The sequence below is a fragment of the Ambystoma mexicanum genome, chromosome 7p (genome assembly GCF_040938575.1).
Source record: "Ambystoma mexicanum isolate Mex_15411 chromosome 7p, UKY_AmexF1_1, whole genome shotgun sequence".
Classification (NCBI taxonomy): Eukaryota; Metazoa; Chordata; class Amphibia; order Caudata; family Ambystomatidae; genus Ambystoma; species Ambystoma mexicanum.
Window position 1 is genome coordinate 806,408,533 of NC_090939.1, and position 22,919 is coordinate 806,431,451.

The window sequence follows — 22,919 nt, forward strand, 5'->3', positions numbered from 1 at the left end:
AAGTTTGCATCTGTTGATGCATAAAACCCCATGGGACTCTTTCTCTTAGTAAGCCAGTTCTCCTCTAAGTTATGTCTCTGAATCATACTAGGAGCAATCTTATCTCTAAGAGAAGGTGCTTTGGAGAAAGTAATTTGGGAGTAAGGACCAATAACTGCAGAGATATCCTTATCAGTTTTCAGTATAAACAATTTTGGTATTATCCCCTATTCTTCCATGATAGGTCAACAATTCACTTTGTTTTTCTATTTGGATTTGTCATGTGCTGTAGCAACTGCATGAGGAGAGCTAAATGAGGAGAGCAACCCTTCACCATGAATCGATCACCAATCTGTTTTGCTTCTGTGTCATAATCTATATCTCTAGAACAGTTTCTCTTAGCTCTCTGAAATTCTCCAAAAGGGATACTGTTTACAAGAATTTTGGAATGATGACTGCAGACATGCAATACAGAATTCACGGTGATCGGTTTCAAGTACAATTAATTAATGAGTTAGTTATCTACATATTGAAAGGTAACATCCAAGAAAACCAATTTATAGGCACTGCAGGTCATTACCAGCTCCAAATTCAACTTGTTTTTATTCAGCAATGCCAAGAGGAATTCATGCTATTAATTATGAAAAACAAAATGGAACAAAATTCATGGGGAAACCATTAGTAGGAGTAAGAGGAGAAATGAGAGATGAACCAGGAAAGGAAGAAGATCCCAGGACAGGAACTACATACAATTGGATGATCCAATTTGGAAGAGGACAGAGAGTGACTGGAAGGGGACGCCCATCCAAAACAAACAACTGATTAAATATAGTATCTCAGATAGAGTAATCACTCCAGATGAAACATCAGTACTAGAATCATGACTGTCTTCTTCTCCTTCACATAATGCTGTCTATGTATCTACACAAAATGATTTGTTTAAGTTCATTCATAAACTTAAGCTTACCACATTCTATATGACTAAGCAGGCATCAACATCTTTGCCCCTGGAATAGATGTATGAGAGATCAACCTTCTTTCTCTCAATGATATTTCCACTTTGATTTGTTTGCATAATCTAGAAGATTGGCATACTACCCCTGAAGGTGAATGTGATGATGGCAGTAGCTCAGGAGTTTTTGATATACCTACTCACCTTATTATTGAATCTGATTTCATGTCAAATCAAAATATTTGTTCCAATCTGATAAATAATAAAATCAACATATTTGAATAACTAGTTATCAATGATACAAAAAACCATTCTAGCCATCACAATCATAAAGATTACAATCATAACATGGTTAAAAATTAAGCTTTCATGAGTTTGAAACAAGATGAAAATATTGTTGTTAGATCTGCAGACAAAGGTGGGGAGTAATTTGGCAGACATCTCCGTATATCGCAGAAGTCATTAGACAACTCTTGGACATGACCCAATATGAGAAAATGGAATTTGATGTCCTAACTCATATGGAAATAATGTTTGATTAGTTGGGTTACTGGCATAAGAAAGGCTTTTATTTACAATGAGATTTGTTAATTGAGGTGTCAATTTCGAGTAACGACGATACTTTACCTATCACCTAAAGTTCATAAATGTATACAAAATCCACTGGGTATACCTATATTTTCATCTAATAATTCTCTCTTGGAAGCACCCTCAAAATTCCTAGGTGAGCATTTTTATTAGTATTGGGTTTAAATACTTATTTTGGCAGATAACCAAATCTGCTTGGGTTTTACGTCATCTTAATTGAGCAAATAACTAAAATGCGTAGGTATCTCCTTTTCAGGTACTCTACCCAGTTGTTTAAAGGTAACAGAAAATGTATCTGCCAGAAGGATAATCTGTAACCATTTAAGAATTTTACCGCTGAGGTTCGAGGTTTTGCCCAAATATGAACACCATTTAAGACAAATTGTATGTAATTAAAATTGTTTTCCATTAAACTTGGGCATTGAAACACTAATGGTGACGCCAGCACTGAATAATGCACCTGTCTCAAACTGAAATCCACCTGATTCAAGTATTAATTACATTTCTCCTACATATGCATCCTGGAGAACACATGAAAGTGGGATACTCTTCACTGCGCAATGAGATAAAGTTAAGATAGATTTTCAGAATCTGCCCTGTGCACAGATTCTCAGACGCCACTCTATTCTGATGGACAGGGGCAAACACTTATGTCTAGCCAGACACTATTTGGGTAGTGTCACTGTACAGCAAGGCTGAAACTTAAAAGGTCTGAGAGTGAAAGTTTCAGTTAAGCACACACAGCATTCTTTAGTAAATGTTGGGCAGAATGTATACACATAGTTATTTATTTATTAACTTTTAAGTAGTTGGATTATATTAAAACGTTAAGTTATTCCAACTGTCTCAGAGCAAGTGAATAAACAACTGGAACTAGGGAAGTAATTGATATTTTCGGAACAGATAGGTTGAGAATAATGGAGTTGGCAACACCATACATCTTAAAATCCCTTCCCCAGCTAGAAAAGGGGGCTAGCGCTCTCAGTCACAGGTCCCAATAGAAGTCATGGATACATTGTACACTCCATGTGGATGGAAAATAGCCGCAGGTACAGCCACCCACCTGCACGCATCTGCAATCATACACCACATGATGACACATTGCACAACACCTGCCAATAGAAAATCCTACATTGCAAATGTGGTCTACCTGGACACATAATCAGTCTCCTTTACTCACATACTCTCACAACAGACTTCACAACACCCACATACAAGCCAGTGTTACATGGGTCGCTAGCAGGGACTTAGCCACCCATACCTATCTGAGTGTAACTCGCACCACCACCGTCCACTGCTAAGACTAACACCCAGGACATCAAAGATGACATCACAAATATCATTGATGACATCACAGATGACATCACATCTCAAAATAATTCTGATCAAAAGCCCCTACAAATGGTTGTGTTTACAATGTTGCTAGCAACATATTAAGGGTGATCGGGAGATCTCTCATGAACCACTTAATGTATTAAAACATGTACTCATTTAAACAAAACTTTATATTGGAGACTTGTTGTTAATACAGCAACCTAATAATAAATACACAAGGCAATGGGTTCAGCATGTAATATAGAAGCACAGATATTTTAATTTTGTAATATTGGCCAGTAAAATAATAATTGCATACCTATCACACTTTTACAATGAAGGTTAATTTGTTTATTTAGAGGTTGGCTAGTGTCTCCAGCATGGTAGCCACGTCCGGGAGCTTTCTTGATGAGGATAATCAAGTAAACATTGTTGCTGGATGCACATGTAAACCATCCAATAATTTTGTAGTCCTGATCAATCTGGGGTATAATGATTGTGTCCGAAATGTTGATATGTGGGCATGTTTTGCATCTTTTGTTTCTGGACGGCACAGTTCCATAATCTGTGCTATTTGTGTGCAGTATGCTTCGGACCAACATTCCCTTCAGATTGGCTGGTTGTATGAAAGCAGGGATGGGCATCTCAGGAAAAACTTCTCTCAGGCGTTCATCTTGTTGAAGGATGGGTTGGAGTTCCTTAGAATCTTGCACAGGGCTTCAGGCTCTGGATAGTATGTGACTACCAAAGGCACCTAGATTTCAATCTCTTTCGGTCTGTATTCCAAGAGGTTTCTCCAGGGGATTTGTGTTTCCCTGTGAATCTGGCTGTGCACAATTATGTGGTTGCATCCACGGTTTATGAAATCTGATCTCAAACATTGTATGTTTGTATCCCAGTCCCAGTGTCTGAGCATATTCAATTGTATCCTAATGCTTGGCTGAATATTGTAGCATGTTATGTGTGCACTGGCAGGAAGCTGTCATTCTTCAAGTAGCTGGCATGGTCAGTTGGTTTGAGATATCGTTTTTTTATTTGATTGAATTGCATAAAACATTTTTTACAAAAGAAACAAGAGAAAGGACCACGTTAATGTCCTCAGTTCATTAAGCCAAGGCCTCGCGTTGGTCTCAGTACGTCATCCAGTTCTGTTACTTCAACAGTTACCAAGGAGAGGTTTTTCTTACTACGTCCTTAGTGTTTTTAGTGCACGAAGTAGACAACACTTTCTTCAAGAGAAACTCTCCTCCTCGAAGTCCCTTTTTCGTTTGGCAATCCAGACCAATCATTCTAAAAAAAAACACTACTGCTATCACCCAGTGGGTCTTTTTGCCACTAATTAGGTGGGCGCACCATTCAGCTTTGCTGTAGACATGAAGCTCTTTGAAAAGATGACCTAGCCAAACATTTATTTCTTCCTTTTCTCCTAGGCATGCTAGGAGCAGATGTCTAATGGTCTCCACTTGGTTTAGTTGGCCGCAGAAGCGGCATTTGTTTGAGTTGACTTGTCCAGTTATGGCCAGAATCTCGTTGGTACTAATCAAGTTCAAAAGGATTCGGAGGAAACCTTCGTGAATGCATTGATTTTGAAATTTAACTAGATAAGGTATGACCTAATTTAGTATTTTTGGATTTGCCGGAAGATCTTTAGTTATGTATAGCGGTCGGCTACATCCTGGGTCTCAATCCAGTCAAGGTCAAATAGCTTCTTGCAGACTCTTGTGTGATCTGCTACCAGCTCTTCCTCTGAACTTCCTATTTTGTCCAGCAGCTGCCTGTTTTTTTGCCTCCATGCTGTTAGCATTGAATTCTGATCCCCCTTCATTTCACTTTTGATGATTTCAAATATCGCTTTGGGTGAAGGGAGGATGATCTTTCTATAGAGCATCAGGCTGTTCAGCTCCACTGTTGCTTTAATGGAAGTTAAGCTTAATTCACAGCAGATTAGGGCAATAGGGGTTGATTGGGGAAGGACAAGACTCTCCACCAGAAGCGGCCTTCCAATTTTCGCCAGATCGAAGCTGGTATGGATGGCATGGCTTCTACTCCATAGATTAATACTGGTAATACTTTTGCTTTCAGAAAGTCCAGTATTGGTAACAATGAAAAGCGGCTGTACTTCCGGTTAACAACTTTCGTTTGAGCTTTCAAAGTTATGATCTTTGTGTGAAGATGTTCTTGCATAGGTAGCTCGGTTTTGCTGTTGTTCAGAATAATGTCGAGGTATTTAAAGCTCCAAAACCTTCTCCAACTGGAACCCATCAGCAAACAGTTTTAGGTTGGTCTTTGTGTTCCCCAACTTTCCAAACAACATTACTTTTATTTTTGCATTATTCAGTTCCAAATTATTTTCTTTCAGGTAGGCCATCAAGTTGTTCATCTTTCTCTGTAGACCCACTGGTGTTTGGTATATTAATATAATGTTGTCTGTGTAAAGTAATCTAGGAAGTTTTGAGTTTCCTAGCGTGGGGGGAAAAGCTCTGGTCATCTTTTGGGAGCCCATGAAGTCAGCTTTGTAGGAATTATACAATGCGGGGGCTAGAGGACAGCCCTGTTTAACACCTCGTGCTGGGGTTATCTCTCTTGATAAAAGGCCTGTTCTATTCAATCGCACTCTCATCAATGTCTGAGAATATAGGGCCCTTATAGGTTCAAGAATTGAGCCTGGACAATTTCACTGGACCAGCTTCTTCCACAGGATTTCCCTGTTGACCTGGTTGAATGCCTGGACCAGGTCAATGAATACTAAGAAAACACAGGGTTTGCCCTCCAGTACTTTCGCCATCAGAGAACTTAACAGCAGAATGTTGCCCGTGGTACCCATGCCTTTGAAAAAGCCCGCCTGCAGGGGGTCGTAATATTCTGTTTGCTATGTCCATTCCTGGAAATTGTCAAGGGAAAAGGCTCCAAAAATGTTCCCAATTGTATCCAGTAATGCGATGGGGCGGTAGTGGCAAGGATCACCTTTCACATCTTTTTTAAAAATGGGAACTACGTATGCGTTCCTCCATGAAGACGGAATCTCTCTTGTTTTTATGCAATTCTGAAAAACTGCACTTATAAATGAGGTCCAAACTTCCGGTTTCAGATCGAAGTTAGTTATCCCATCAGGGCCTGCTGCTCTTGAATTATTTAGCTTTCTGATCATTATTGCTATTTGGTCCGTGTCTACTGGAATTTTGCAGTCAGATTCGGTATGAGAGGGGTAGTTCAATTCTTCATTTTCCATTCTTTTCATAAAGATCTGTAAAATGAGTCACCCATGTGTGTTCGGCCACGTTGTTCTGCAAGGCTGTATTTGTGTCTTTTGCACTTGTTCTCATGAGGGTCCATAAATCGCTTCAACTCTTCCCACTAAGAGTGCAAAGCATCGCTTCTGAGTCAGCTTGATACAAGTGATATTGTTGACGGCATAGCCAGGTCTTATAGGTTGTTTCCACAGCTTTGGCCTCTGTTATTAATTTTGGGTTTCTTGATATTTTGGCCACTCATTTTGTATATCTCAAGACTCTTCTCTTCTCCACTAATGTCTGATTATAAACATGGAGATTTGATTTTCGAGTGCTGTAATGTTGTTTTTTGATTGCTTTATAGACTGCTAGTAATGGATGATAGTCTATATCTTCCAACTGCACGAAGTTGTCTTTCGTAGGTAGAGTCTGATATTGGACTGTGAGGTACTTGATGGCATTTTCTTTTAGTCTAAGATGGATATTTCTATTGCACCTTTCAACTTCTGCTAACATGTATGTGGGTTTGGAGCAAATGGATTTCCATGTTCTGATCAATATATCGTGGTCACTGTTCTTGGTCCTAACAACATCAAAGCTCTGAATTCGGGGCAAAAGTTCCAGTGAAACACAGGTATGATCTATTGTCAGTCGCATGCCATTTCGCTCCCATGTCGAGATTGATGATCTTGGTCTGTCTCTTACTCTATGTAGGTTATGCAGATCATTTGAGTCCATTAGTTGGTTCCATTTCCTTCCTCTTATTTGCGATGGAATGCAGTTTTCATAGGAGCTGCTCCACGCCCCCTCTTCAATACAGACACATTCAGGTCTCCTGTGATTATTGTGTAATCAATTTTATAGGAGTCATTTGCATCTTCAAGTATGTTTTCCATGGATTCTATGTAATTCTCTGTGGTGATTGCTGTCGGATTTCAATACGTGTTTATCAACAGGATCTTCTCCACTTTCGCCATCTCTTTTGGCTTTTCAAGGGTCTGCCAGGAGATCAAAGATGCCTGTATTAAAGCCTTTGTCAATATGATACTCTCATGCTGTAGTCCACTCCCTCATCTAATAGCTGTGAGGAGGCCCACTGAGGGGCGACATTTAGGACCTTTCACGGCAGGTGAAAATGCCAGTTCATATCCATCGAGACATGGTTCGGAAATCAACCATGTCTCTTGTAGACATAATACATCAAAAACTTCCAAATTGACATCTGGTTGAATTGTACGGTGACCAAACCCTTGGGTGTTCCAAGAGCCCATTGTGATTGTCACTTTGTCTGTTGTGATAGTTGTGGTTTTTCTTCGCAACACTAAATCTCCAACACTGTATTTATTTGGTGCCTAGATAAATGTATGGTCTGCTTGGACCCTAGAAATCCAGGTCCAATTTTTAGCATCAATTTTGGAGTTTTTTCTATGTAATTTATTTTCTAAGATGTTCTGAGCAAACTTTCTCACTTCTGATACGTCATGATTGAAGGTCATCTTTAATGGAGGGAGCAGTCCTTTAGGATATATCTCCCTATCACTGCTGGTTCTTTCCAATTCCTCGTCACAAGTTGTTTATTTTCTGGGTCTTTTCTTCTCAAATTTTGATTGGTCGCGTGTTGTGTATCTCTTCTCTAGATTTTTTCTAGACAAGTGTACATGTCTTTAATGCAACTCGCATGCTCGTACTTCTGACGAGTGCGCCCGTCTAGGGGTTCTTGAGAACTTCCTTTTTGGCTTTGGGGAAAAGGGTCTTATGCAAACTCTCCTGTCATGGTCACAGTGCTCTTCCTTTGGGTGGTATTTTTTTGACCCACTGGGATCAATTTCCATGAGATCATAGCCCAGTGTTCTAAAGTTCTCTGTTGCATTTAGCATTAAGTACTTTACTTTCAGCACATCATTATATATATACGAAGAGTCTGTATGCCCTTCGTGCGCAGGTTCTACAATCTTTATATCGTCGGAATGTGAACATCTCAAGCTAGGGACATGGTTGCACAGTTTCATTATCGTACTATGGTTTAAAATCAAGTTATCCTTCTTATTTGATATTCTTTCCAACTTGAATGCTCTTGTTTCTTGTATTCTCTTGTCACTCTCACTTTTTTTTCTAGAAACATTTGTTCTTCCATCTTCCTTGATACTTTGTTGTGATAGTGGCTGTGTATTCCATTTACAGTGTTCCCTTCCATCTCCAACCCTTTGAATGGGCCGTGTTTCCGTCTTCTTATGGTGATTATTGGGAGGCTTTTAATTATTCGTTGGTTGTTCTTTTAGATTGGGTCTGTGATTTATCCTTTTATGTCCCCATCTGTTCTACAAAGCGTTGTCAAGCATTTTGTGGCGGGGGCGCTCATCAAACTTGACTCTGTGTTCCGAACGCACCCACGGAGACTAATCGCTGTGTACTATTTTGCTTGTTTGATTGTCAGGCAAGGCGGCGACACCGAATCACGGATCCTAACTTTCTTTTTAGGTTCCTGGATTGGACTGTCCTCTGTCAGAACCACTGCTTTTCTTTTTATTTGGCACTGGAGGCAGTTCTGATTCTGAGTATTCTATCATATATAGACTCATGTTCATTAAGTCAACAGACTTGTCATTTTCCTCATCTTCTGTTGTCCTCACCTGGTCCTTTCCCATTGAATTGGGGTCTAGTGAAGGCTTTTATGTGAATTGCACTAGCCTGCTTGACACCTTTAGTACCAATGCTCAGCTCTTTCTTGAGGGTTGTGAGATTTCACTTTTCCGGGGGCTGGTCAAAGATTTGCGATGGACTTCCTTCACAGACGTTTCCCTTTGGGCACCATAGAGTCTCTTCCAGAAAATGCTGTAGGATGACATTTTGACCACTTTTTCCTCACAACAAAATCCTCTTGAAGGCCCTTGAGGGGGAGATGGAACCATGTCAAAATGAGAGGGCAAAGGGCATATGATAGTGTAGTTGGCCTTGTATTTCCCTGTGTGGTTCCGGTTCACTTGAGGATTTGTTTTCAAAATGTTTCTTTTTGACTGCTTTTGTTCACTTCTTTGCGCCATTTGTTATTAGATCTCTTTTCATTTTTGAAGGGCCACTCCTGGGTCAGCCGTTGTGGAATTCGAGTCATCCCCCGAAGCCGGGCTTACTACAACCAATTCTTCTGTTTGGGTTGCCACTGATGCACAGAGTACTTTCCTAGGAGGGGTAACTTTGTGATCTGTTGACGTTCTCATTGTTGTTGTTGTTGATGCTTCTCTGGACTGTATTTTCTCTCCATTTTAGCCATCAATTAGCCTTCGAGATAGGATAATGTTGTATGCATTAAGGCTGTAAGACTGGTGTGGTCGTTCAAAGTGACATTCACTGACTCATACAGCTTACAAAATGGATCCAGAACTATTGTGATTGTCGACATTATAGACATTAAGTATGTTTTTTAAGGTGATTCTCTTGCTATGGGCGTGGAGATTTCACTTAATCGTCTGTTTAGTGGGGTCCTGTCAAATGCCATACTACAAGGCAGAAAGGTATCAGACTTTTTCTTTTTTCATGCTCTCTTGCGTGAGGATTAGATTTCTCATTATTGACTTTGTTTGATGTACAAAGACTCTCTCCCATTGAATTATTCATTTCCTCTAGAATCTATTGGCTACACAAAAATCCTAATGCAATGTCGGTCGCATTTCTAGGAGCCAAACAATCCTGCTCCCTGTGCTCGAGCCTACCAATTGGGCTTGTTCAAGGTTTAAACGGTAGACAGTTTGGACCCTTGTCCTCCGCTGTTGACTGGTCCTTTGGGGGTGGAGTACCTTTGAAGGCCTGCAAATCTAAGAACAGTGTTTTGTTGAGGGTGGTATCTATGGACTCCTTCCCTCTTTGTGATGTCATTCGTGGTTTTCCGATATGCCAACTTTGTATTGATGAGTTCTTGTTTGTAGAGGCCTTCCCAGTCACACTACCATTCTTATTTGGCATTACTGGCATTTCTTCAATGATATTTTCTCAATGTGTGTTATTTGTAACGGGAGACTCGATAGTAGTCGGTGAGTTGAATTGAGGGGGAGCAGTCAAATCTTTAGCTCCTTCTATAATTTCTGCATCTGTTATTTTGTCTTGCCGCACTCTGACAGCCAATAGTCTTTTTTTGAAGACATTTTGCAGCCTGTTTGATAGTTCTAATTGCTGCTGTGCTGAAAGGGATAAAGCCTTGCATGTCTGGCTTTTGGCTCGCTTCAAAGCATTTCCTATTAACTTGTTAGGCTTTTTCCCTCTGCAGTGTTGTTAATTTTGCAGCTTGTGACAGCCAGATCCTGTCTTCTTTTTTTGAGATTTGCCTCGCTTGTTTGCAGTTGTCGATTTCAGGAAGCCGGGTTGCTGACTTGCTGAGGCACCTATATTGATTTTCGTACCCCCTCCATTCATGCATTCCGCCTCGCGCTGTTTGTCATCTGATCCTAGGTTCCTTTGGTTGTTGGATTTGCATATTTCGTCTTGATTTTGGTTTTGGTATTCTGCGTTGTCTCCTCCTTCCTCGACGTCTGATTTTCACCTTATATATACCCTTGCCCGGAGGAGTTGTTAGATCTTCTGTTGCAATCCTGGGGTGCACCTCGATGCTTATGGTCCATTTTAAGGAGAATCAGGTTACATGATGGGGGTGAGGGGAGGTTGCTGCACGGTGTCGGAAGCTAGTTCCGCCGTTTGCAGTGGTTGCACAGGTTGTAAATCTGTAAGGCTCTTGATTAAAACTCCCAGGCTACGGAATAGGACAAAATGACCAAGGGCAAAAAGTCTGACCCCCAAAAGTCTGACCCCCATTTTTCCGCAGATATATATGTGGGATGGTAACGTTAATAAAAGTGTATAGGGGTTAGGTGGGGGGGGTTGTGGTGGGTCTCCTCCCACATATATATTCGTGGAAAATTGCAACAAAAAAAAAAAGGTCTGACTTTTGGGAGATGGATTTTTGCATTCGGTCATTTCACACAGATCCCCGGGATACATGCATTTGTGTTGCCAGATGTTTGTTGACTTCGGCGGGCCCCATCGCCTCCACCCCCTTGCCTGCCTCTTGAGTGTGTGGAGAGTCTAATGGAGTGTCATTCCGGGGGGCGGCTGTTATCTCCAACTCTTCTTTTGGGCAAGGCACAGGGGGTTACAGTCCAATTTCAGCAGGATCTTTAGTGATTAAGGCACTCGACGGTGGGTCCGTTCCCATGCCCTTCCCCAGAGAAAGGTGATTAGAGCGGGGCTGCGTGTACTGACTGGCAACCTCCTCCCTCCTTTCTTCTGCCACGAGTTTCACGAGCCCACTCTTACCTGCCATAGGGGCAGTGATCGCTGGGGATAATTTTCCATTCAAGCAGCGTCCACCCAAGTCTATGTCACGCTGGAAGCCAGTTCTCAGAATTCGGTTTTCGTCCTCAGGTAGGTGACTTTAAACAAGATAAGTAAGTGATTACATACATGAAATGTGAGCCAGCAATAATATTACAGCAGAGATAACAGAACATATACTAGTTAGCAAGCAGTTTAGATAAAAAGCTTCCTTTTGATGGCTTTGCAGATTAATAAAATAGTGGGGCAAGCACACAGCCCTGCCAAACCCCTTTTCCCACATTGATACCTCTACTCGCTTCTCCTCACTGATCACATCAAACACAAACAGTGGAGTCGGTATGTAAGGACTCGCAAGCTCTCAGCTATGGCCTCGGGACACCCATAGCATCTAGGGTATTCCACAGGAGACACCTGTCTACATAGTCAAAAGCTGAACTAAGATCCAGGAAAGCCACGCAGACGGGGGTCCCCAGTAGGAAAACATATTTGACAAGAGCAAGTAGGGATTGACACAATGATTAATAATTACCATCCTAGGCTTGAAGCTAGCGGGGTATCAGAGAGGACATTAAAAATCCACCCCTCAAATCTTTTCAGTAGCAGACCGTAGAACATCTTGGATGTCCCGTCCAGCAATGGGATAGGGTGCTAAGATCATGGAGATGATTTAATACCTTTCTTATAGATGTGTACAGTGGTCCTGGTCTTCCAACTTGCAGCAATAGAGTTTTCGGCAAAGAAGGCATTGAAAATCTGCATGAGGAAAGTGGGCCATAGCTTGGTACAGGAACAAAAGAGATAATTTGGGACAACATCAGCTCTCTAGGCCTTGATAGGCTTCTGTTGGCTATGACTATTTCAAGATCCTTCCCTAGGAAGGCTTCTAGTTGGACACCATCAGAATGGCAAATTAAAGTGTTCTTTATTTCATCCCTGACTCCATTACCTGTAATACCTTAGAGATTACTAAGGTGTTCAATCCAGTCATGCTCTGAGACATGAATTTCAGGAAATTCTGGGCATCCCAACTTAAGACCAGAGGAAGTATTTGCGATGATCCACCAGAATGTCTTATTGTCACTCGAAGTGGGGAATTGCAGACTGGATCCCAGTGGAACCAGACGATCTCCTGTTTCCTGGCTGCCAAAGCCCTTTTAAAGTCACTGCATCATTGCCTAATGACAGCGACATTAGAACTCTCAGATTAGAATATTCAGAAGTGCTTTCTTTTCATCATTACAACTGGCTGTAAACCAACGCTTAGGGTCTGCCCTACATTTAGATGAGTTTAGTTCAGCGGTGGAAAAGGAAACCTCTCTACGCCTTGGAATTAACAAAGTGAAAGCCTCTACCACTAGAATGGGATAAGCGATTAACAATGAGGCCAATCAGTAGATTTAGTTTGTTCTTTTTCACGGCTTTGCCCAGCAGGTCAGTCTCTCTATCTGCTTTTCAGTGCCCGACCTTCATATTAATTCTGCTTTCCAAAGGACAATGACACTCGAATGGCACTTTAATGAATGTTAGGCACTTCAATGACTTTCTGAATAAATGGTATCTGAATTAATTATGGAGTTAAATGATGTCCCGCCCTTTGCAATTAAATTATTGTATTTTCCATGTGTGTTTGTCCTTTTATTGCATTTTGGTTGGCTGTACATTTATTCCCACAAAATAAGACTCAAATTAAAATGATATGAATTGTTTCTACTGTGCTGAATTTCTATATTATGATATTTATGTACAATGGTTATCCCATATAGAGTTTAGCTGATTTGTTTATTACAATACATGTATTTTAACTTAACTCCAATGCAGTTTGGTGTTTGCAGTCGAAGATGCTACAAGAGTACTCTGACTCCTTGACCCTTAAGAACCTCTACAACACCATCCAAACCTGGATGGCAGACAATGGACTATGCCTCAATTCCGACAAGTCCGAACTCCTCCTGGTAGGTTCCCCCGACACGCTAAAAAATCTAGGCTCCCAATTCAGTCACTTCACCATCAACATCATCAAAATACCTGTCTCAGACTCAGTCAAAACTCTTGGAGTCCAGTTGGATTCCAACCTATCCATGGACAGACAAGTCAACGCAGTAACCTTCTCAGCTGCATATCACGCCAAACTAATCAACGCAGTCAGGCGGACCTTTCTTTCCAAAGAGAACTACACAAACATAGCCAGAGCCATCACTGGCTCCAGGCTAGACTACTGCAACATACTCTTTCTAGGAACTTCCAATAAAAACCTGAAGAGGCTACAAGTCATACAGAATAGTGCTCTCCATGCAGCCCAAGGCATTGCTAAAAGAGAACACATCTCGGAGGCCAGAAGACTAGCCCACTGGCTCCCAATAAAGGAAAGAATTGTCTTCAAAGCTCTTACACTGACCCACAAGTGCATTCACCTCACTGCTCCTGTTTACCTCTCACAAAGGATCCACCCCGTCTCCTCTACAAGGCCAACCAGATCACCCTATACCAACATGCTCTATGTGCCACTAGTAAAAAGAGCCTGAGCGGGCGGATCCAGCTTCCCATATCTTGCACCCACACACTGGAATGCCCTACCTCCCACAATCCGAGGTGAGGCCTCCCTCATCGCTTTCTGTAAAGCTATGAAAAACATCCTCTTCACATAAGGTCCTTTGTATCAACATGAATTCTATACATATGACCCATTACATAAGCTGTAATGTAATGACCAATTGCATAAGCTGTAATGATAGAATTATGTCTGTAGTATTTGTAATAAATCAACAACTGCTAACACTCCTGTACTTCTGTAAATAAGCTCTTACAAGTAACAGAGTCTCAATGCCCCTGGGCTGTCTGTGCGCTATATACATATAAATAAATAAATAAATAAATAAATAAATAAATAAGAATGTATAGATTGACAATGATATGATCAGTCGCAAAGAAATCCTTGTTGGTTTGTGTAGAAGCTTTGACCCTGCTCTTCGTGAGTCTTTCCGGGACCCCTGGTATGTTATATATAGGTATTTTCTTTTCTATATCAATACTTTATTGACATACATCAATCAGCTGAAGAACCTCCTTTTCCCCCCTGCCTTCTCTCTCTCGCTCCCCTGCTAACCTTCCTGTCTGATGCGCTGACTAGTTGCTTGGTACCCTCACAGTCTCACTGGGTACCATTCTCTTCTAAGGTCCGTCCTCCTGGCCCGTCCTCCTTGCACTGCAGCATGGCTTCTTCACGCTTAGTGACTGTAACTGTTCAGCTCCCCTACCGACTTGCACTTACTCAAAGCCACGCTGCCTGGTCGCACTTACACAGAGCCTTACTGGCCCTGACCACACTTCTCCCCTAACCTCTGCGTCCCACTTCCCCCACTTCCTTTCCCCTGCACCTCACATTGTCACACTTGCACGATCTGAATGTCACAAGGCCTAGTAAGATTGCTTTTCTTCTCCCCTCTGTCTTCCCTCCCTTGTGGGACCTAGAAACACTTGTGTACAGGCACCTTATAAATGCAATATCATGTCATATCATTATCATATTATATTAATCCCTTAGGCTAAAAGGGTAAACACGGTTCATAACAAACCAATGCTGTTGAGCCAACTGGGCAATAATGGAAAATAGAACCTTGAGTAAGAGAAACTTTACTGGGGCTGATAACATAAATATAAAGCCCTGAAGGGCATTACTTACAATACAAAACTTCAAGATAGCATTGGAGGCCTCACAGGTCCGTGGACAATCAAAAATGTCTAACGGAAGCAGACAAGTAGTCAAATTCTTTGACACCAGCAATCAGCCCTGTGGTAGAATGAAAGACCACTTTCAGTGGTGACAATGTGGATTCACGAACATCACTGAGTAGGGTACTTCCAATGTTGATGTAAGAAAGAAGCATTGCTTGCAGTGTTGTGCTGCAGTTCAAGCAAGCAGGGTTTGCTTTTCTCTTTTTGAGGCGAATTGGTTGAAACTATGATGTTTGAGATTTCTTGCTTACATGTTCTATTGAATGAAATCCTACATCAAAGGGCCAGGAGCATAGCTGAGGGGCTTGGGTACAAGACTATAATGTGCGACATGGATCTGATACCCGGTCACGCACTAAGAAACAGAAGCCTAACTGGAAATTGCTAAGAAAGTCACAATTATGGGTTATAAATAGAGGCTTGCCTGCCTCTTGGATGGCTAACCCTCAATGACTATATGAATGAGCAATGGCGAAGGGAAATGTGACTTGAGCCATCTGTGTGCTGCACAAACATTTCTCCATTAAGTGATGACGAAGTTTGAAAAAGAAAGATAGTTTCAATTTAACGTCCACTATTTCTGTAAACCTATTACTGTATCTCCTTCTCTGGGTACATCCCAGGTATTGTTCTACAACTCTCCACTGCCTAACTGAAAATCATATCAGTCTTTTTAAGCACTCATCCTCTGCACCTGGCAAAAGTGTTCATGGATACTTTTTCGGGTTCGTTATGTCACATGCATTAAATTACAACCTATGTATTGCTTTGACAGTTCTGTATATTGCTTTCCCTGAGATCTAAAATGAAGCCACTTGACAGAGCATCCCATCTTGAGGTCTTAGACCCCCAACGTACATACATTAGAATTGTCTGTTAGGGCATGCGCATAGGGTATAGTTATGTCCCCTTTATGCATATACATGACTGAATGGCCATGCGTGAATGTTAAAATCTTACTTTTCATCTCATTATGTTGCCTTAGATGTGATCGAGCTTTCATTATTGGGTGCAAAGGTTGATTAGGAAACTGATTTTGGGGAGGATATGAATAGTATGATCTGAAGCATCATTCATTTCACAGTCTGTAACCTTGCATAGATTCCCATTTTTAGGGGTTTCAAGGGAATAGTGGCAAAAGGCAAATAAGGGGAGAGGAGGATGGGGTGCAATTGGAAACATAAAGGACGAATCAACTATAGCGTCAAGAGGGATTGTGTTTACTATTCTTGACAGAATATTGTAAAAGCTATTCTGGCCGTGCCAAAGAGTCACCATTGCCGATGAAGCATGAGGGCTGTGGAGGTTTCCTTTTTGTCACAGTGGTCACTCATCTTTGTTTGATTTTTTACACATTCTAGAAAACCACCAGCTGTTATTCTGAGTGGTTGTGGCAGAGTGAGCATTTTCTTAATCATGTTTCCTTCTGTGTTTGTCATCCTAGCATGTGGTTCTGGGATTTGAGGAAAGAACGCCTCTCCTGTCTTGGCTGTTAGTTTGTTCTCTGCTCTCATTGTTTTGGACTAAAACCAGTGCCCAGGTTAACCTTGAGGTTGATAAGTCATGCAGTAAAACTGCCTTAGTTTAAGAAGGGGGGAGTCGGCATTAGTGGAGTTGCACAGATGTATGCTCCTAGCAGAAGGACCCCAAATCAGGACTTAATTAAGTATAAACTAATTTCCTCCCATACTTACCACTAAGATATCTGAATTCTACATTAATTAGACATGACAGACATTCTCTTTTTGGTTTTAGATGGTAAAGAGTATGATGCTTATGTTTCTTACCTGAAAGAGTCTGTGCTTGATGATGAAGAGGAGAGAATATTTGCATTACAGATTTTACCCCGTACCCTTGAAGATCATTTTGGATACAACTTGTGCATATTTGAACGTGACGTTTTGCCAGGACAAGGTGAGTACAAACCAGTGCTTAATTTGTAAAACAAATAGTGCCAGGGCCCATGTCATTTTCTAGCATGCTTGAGACACTGCATGGCAGACAGCTCCCCTCCCCACCACCGTTGCTACCACCCACAGCTGCTCCCCACAGTGACAACAATGTCATGCAGGCTGACAGGAGCAGTGTGCGGGTCTGCCCTGCACCAGCGCCAAGCATTCTCACCTTCCAACTCGCTGCTATTCTTGAAAACTAGCACTGCCACACAAGCATGGGTGATCAGGTTTATGAATTACAACAAGCCGGCCCAGGGTGCAGCGACACATTGAACGTGGCCAGTGGACACTGTTGTTGCATGCTGTGTGACTACCACTGACGGTTAAAAAAATAAAATCGCCCAAATTCCACTTCATAATCAAACTGAGTCTGACACAATAAGTGTCAGGCCTAAAGAATTAGTGATATACAAGGATATGGAATACACCCTCAAAAATGTAGCACTGGTGCAAATACTATTCCTTTGTGAACATGATTCAGACGGACTCTGCATTAAAAGAGAATGACCACTTGTAGACCACTATCCAAAACCAACCAATATTCTAAAATATGTAAAGTTCTTGAATCATATCCCTGAAAGCTCGAACATTAGCAACTTTAAGTAAACTGTTTAATATTTCAGAGACCTACGCTCTTAGAGATGTGTTTATTTTGAGAGATGCAATGACTGCTTCACTCTCAGTGCTTCTTCACCCCTGTATTTCTCATTGCATCATCAAGGAAGTTAATGTCCAGCCTGTCCAGCGTTCAGCCTGGAGTACTCTTCTCAAATCTAAATACCCTTGCTTGAGCTGGGACTGATACCCCTTATCTTACATATAGTTAAAAGCGATTTAATAATCTTTAAAAGTCTGACATTTGAAACCCCAAGCTCTCTGGGAGTGTTTACAGTACAGTGTCCCAGAACTTGATGTGGGAACCCAGCCCACAAAACAACAGACCGCCTCTTGACTTAGAGCCATCAGTCTGAACATCCAAAAGACTGAGTAACACCAAAAACTGTGAAACTAAAATCTGTGCACACTTTATGGCAAGACAATGCCAGCAAAATTCAAAGAAAAAAATCAAGAAAAATATACAATTTTTAATTTGTGATACAACATAATTTTCAGAGAAGAATGTTAATCATATATAATGAATCAAATTACAATACTTCATATGATACATTGTGAACATAGGTGTGTGACACAAAATGATATTTATTCCAAATGATAATGGTTACATTAATACAAATAGTCGATTTTTGCAATTATTACAATTTCAAAAAACTTTCCAATAGAAAAATAATTTACCGAGTTTGTTCTGAGATATTAGTCCAGATATACACTTTAAAGTCTGTGTACTTTCAAACTGTATCTTTTCCTCATAATACAACGTGTTTCGGCTATTGCTGCCCTTCATCAGGTATAGAAATTCACAAATTCTGTAAGATAAATGAATATATTCATCACTATGAGTTGTATCAGGTGACTGTTTCGACTTAGAGTTCTGGGGTAGTTAGAAAAACTCACTGACCTGAATATCCAAGAGGTGTCTCTTTCCTCTGTGATGGCTAGTACGTGTCAACCTTGATTCTAAATGCTCTCTCCAACCAGTGGAATCTGGGAGTGAATTAAAAGATAAACTTTATGAGTTGAGTCCTAATGGTGGGCCAGAAAGAGGACCAGTCACTACTACATAGCGCTGGGGCCCACTTCATGGCTCTATAGTTAGAGAGTTAAATGCACAGACATTTTAGATTGTAAGATAAAATCCCTCAAAGCTCAAACATTAGCAACTTTAGGTAAACTATTTAAAATAATTCAGAGTCCTACGCTATTACAGATGTGTTTATTTTGAGAGATGTAATACTTCACTCTCAGTGTTTCTTCTTCACTGTAGTTGTCATTGTATTATCAAGGAAGCCCATTTCCTATTTGCTTTCAGCCTGTAGTACTCTTCTCATATCTAAATACCCTTGTCTGAGCTGGGACTGATACCTCTTATATGACATATAAATAAAAAAGATTTAATAATTTTTAAAAGTCTGTACTGTAAATACTCCCAGAGATCTTGGGGTTTCAAATGTCAGTCTCCCAGACTTTGATATGGGAAACAAGCCCACGAAGCCACATAATCTCTTTTGACTTAGAGCCATCAGTCTGAATAGCCATTTACATGTTTGAAGCACCTTTTCAGTTTGTATTAAAATGTTTCTGGAGCCCACATCCTACATAGGAATTAGAAATACTTATAATATTTAGCTCATTATCAACTTGAACTAATGCTGGATGTAGCTCACCATCATCTTAAATATGCTCCAATCCAAATATCCATATGAACACTCCAGAACCATATGTACACTACTTGATACACTAATAGCAAATGAAACCCTCTCTAACTCACAATGGAAGTGGAAAATTAAAACAAGCAAAACGAACAGCACAAAACACTGCAACATGAATCAGATCAGGTAAACTTGTAATGACGTCAAAAGACATTCTAATTGCACCTTAATGTCATCAACAAATTACTATCAGGAAGACACTGATCATGCATCCCAATTCTCTGCCGCAATCTTGTGATTGTGTCCCTTCCTGCATTCCATCAGTTCCTAGCTGGACTTGAAGTAGCTGCACCTTTCTGACTTGACATATTTAAATAATATAAGAATATGTATGGGCCGGCAAATGCATGGAGGAATTATATCACCCGGATGATCATACTCAAGCCACGCTCACTGAACAACACACAACACTTGAGAAGGTGCATTCTATGAATCACTTTTCAAATACATCAACAGCATTGCGAATGTTGTCTGAGCTTCTGTATTTGTTTCATGGTTTTTGGTGACCACTTTGAACATTAGAAAAACTATAAAAACTCGAGGAGGTAGGCATAACAATCAAATTCCTCAGACATCGATAGACATAACATCAAAATGCAAGGTATTTGGAATTAAAAAAAATACAACCGTGGTTTTCTGCATGAAAATACGTTCTTATTTATTGTAAGACCCTAATAGCATCTAATTCAAGAGATATCAGATATGCGAACACACCTGCACCATGTTGGTGTGGCCACATTTTTCCAGGACACTCCAGGTGTATGAATATTAAAATCAACATGGATCGGAAAAGGAATTTGTGGAAAACAAAGATATTTTGACTACCCGGTGTATCAATGACCTACGTTCTTCTCAGTGTCTTTATAATATTTTGTAAAGCATGACCATTGCCAAAGAAATCAGAGTCCATTTACATGTATTCTTTTTTTGTAGCTACCATTTATAGTAAAAGCATTCAGGTGATTTTGGGAACATTTCATTTATTAATATCTTTCTCACATGAACTTTAAACATTCAGAGGTATTACAAATATCACTATGTAACCAACAATGACGTTACTATATCATGCATGAAAATAGTGTAATATTATTTAATTTTTCGGAATGCAATAATCTCATTGCTACTAAATGATGTTCTCTGCTTCACCATTATTTTAAATTACTAATGCTTTTTGTGTATGATGTATAATATACATTACATTGAAACAATCACAATTGAATTAAAATATCCCATTAGCAACTCATGCATGAAATTTAGAATGCTCTGTGGTTTTTCCAATAAAATTCCTCATCATTTCACGTACGCATTTGTTAGCGTGTCTATGGTTATCCTTGATTATGACATCTGTGTTTATTTCACAGCCATTGTGGATGAAATCAATTCTCGCATCGACAAAAGCCGAAGATTGATCATCATTTTGAGCAAGAAGTACTTATCTGATGGTGCAATATATGAACTTGAAAGTGGGCTCTACAAATCATTGGTGGAACGAAAGATAAAAGTTATATTGATTGAATACAATCTGAAAAAGGACCTGAAATTCCTTCCAGAATCTTTGCACCTTTTAAAATCAAGTAGCAAAGTCAGGTGGAAGGAGGAGAAGTCTATGCCACTAAATTCAAGATTCTGGAAGAAAATGAGATATTTGTTGCCAGCAAAGCCCAGAAGATCAAACACCTCAAAGCTCAGTGACATGATGCTTTCTTCCAATAAGAGTCATTCATTTGTACACTAATAAAGTCTTTTCAGTCAACTCTGCCAAGTATGACGTGTTGAAATTTTGAACATTTGTAGCATTGCCTGGACAGTGTAGTAAGGTGCTGTTAGGATAAAACAACTACTTATTACACCTTATAATCACTTAGTACTACATGGGTTTCAGTTTATTATCCATTTTTTTATTTATGTATTTATGTATTTATTTATTTATTTATTTACGTATTTATTTTTTTATTGCATTTATACGCCCAAACCCTTGGGTATCACGGCGTAGTTACATATACCTCTGTTAGAACATTGCAGTTACATATATCTTTGTTGATAGCAAGTTACAGTTACATACATCATTGTTAATAGCTGGGAGCAGATCTTTGTTGTCAGGACTGGGTTACATGAATTTTAGTTGCAGCAGTATGACAGGTGCATTGTCTATTATCTACCATAGCATTGATCTAATTTTGCTAGGTTTTTTGTTTCTATGGTAAGAAGTGTATGCAAGAGTATTAGTACTTGTTGAACAGCCAGGTTTTGAGTTGTTTTTTTAACTTGGGTAGCAAGGTTTCATTTGATAAGTGGGGTGGGAGAGAGTTCCAGATACAGGGGGCTGTGATAGTGAAGCTAGAGTTGCCTGCTCTTGTGGTGGTGAAGCGGGGAAGGTGTAGTTGGATGTTTGCGTTGGATATAAGGGATCTCGGTGTGGTTTTGGGTGCAATGCATTTATTGAGGAAGGTAGGAGCCTTGTCTGATAGGCATTTGTGTGTGATAGTGAGTGTTTTATGGAGGATTCTGGACTGCACTGGGAGCCAGTGTGCCTCTCTTCTGTATTGTGAGATGTGTTCTCTTCTTTTGATGCTCAGAGTTGCTCTGAGGGCTTTGTTTTGTAAGAGCTGGAGTTTGGTTAGATTTGTTTTTGGAGGTACCTAGCAATAAAATGTTACAGTAATCTATTTTTGTTAGGATGAGTGTCTAGCAAGTGTCAGGCCGTTGTCGGGAGATAGGAGAGGCCTGCTGCGTGTGATAAGTTTGGGTGTGTAGGCTGTTGAGGAGGAAAGGGCGCTAATATGATTGTTCATGGTGAGATTCGGGTCGAGGTATACACCCAATGTTTTGACTTTATGGGAGATGTTGATGGGTGTACCGTCAATCATTATGGATGTGTAGTCTGGGTGGAGTTTAATGAGTTTGTTGGTGGGGCCAACTATAAGGATTTCAGTTTTGTCTCCATTAAGACAGAGGCTATTCTACGCCATCCAGCTTTGGATGTGTGAGTAAATTGTATTAATGGTGGCCGTGTCTTGATCAAGGTTACCTGTGATAGGGATGAAGATCTGTGTGTCATCCGCAACGTTTGTGTAGATTACTCCCATGACATCCAGTGCTGCGAAGAGTAACTTAGTGTTAACGTTGTATAGGGTGGGGTAGAGGCAAGATCCTAGTGGTACACCTAGATGTAAGGGGATGGGATATGCTGCAACTTCACTGATGGATACTCTTGAGGTGCGGTCAGACAAGAAGGATTTTATCCATGTGGTGGCCTTGTGGGAGAAGTGAAAGTTGGAGGATAGAGTTTGGCAGAGTTTATCATGGTCGACCAAGTCGAACGCTGCTGATAGGTCTAGGAGTAGGAGGATACATAGCTTTCCGGAGTCCCTGTTGGCATCAATCTGATTTTTGAGATCTAGAAGAGCGGTCTCTGTACTGTGGTTGGGGCGAAAACCTGATTGTCTTTCCCCAGGTACGTGATTCTGTTCAAGGTGGTGTTGTACTTGGGTGTAAGCTATTTTGTCAATGATTTTTAGAA

The 22,919-nt window shown here is 40.5% G+C and overlaps 1 protein-coding gene across 2 annotated transcripts in view; it reads left to right on the forward strand.

The window, feature by feature from the left end:
- Positions 1-21,157, forward strand: part of LOC138525566 (interleukin-18 receptor 1-like) — a 574,775-nt gene extending 553,618 nt beyond the window's left edge. The window contains exons 9-10 of one of the 2 annotated variants that reach the window (XM_069635601.1): positions 16,873-17,031; positions 20,761-21,157. In XM_069635601.1, coding sequence (XP_069491702.1) covers positions 16,873-17,031; positions 20,761-21,134 — 533 coding nt within the window. In that variant the 3' untranslated portion in view covers positions 21,135-21,157. The remainder of the gene's footprint in view (positions 1-16,872; positions 17,032-20,760) is intronic. The other variant, XM_069635603.1, reaches the window with a different exon arrangement.
- Positions 21,158-22,919: the final 1,762 nt, after the last annotated feature.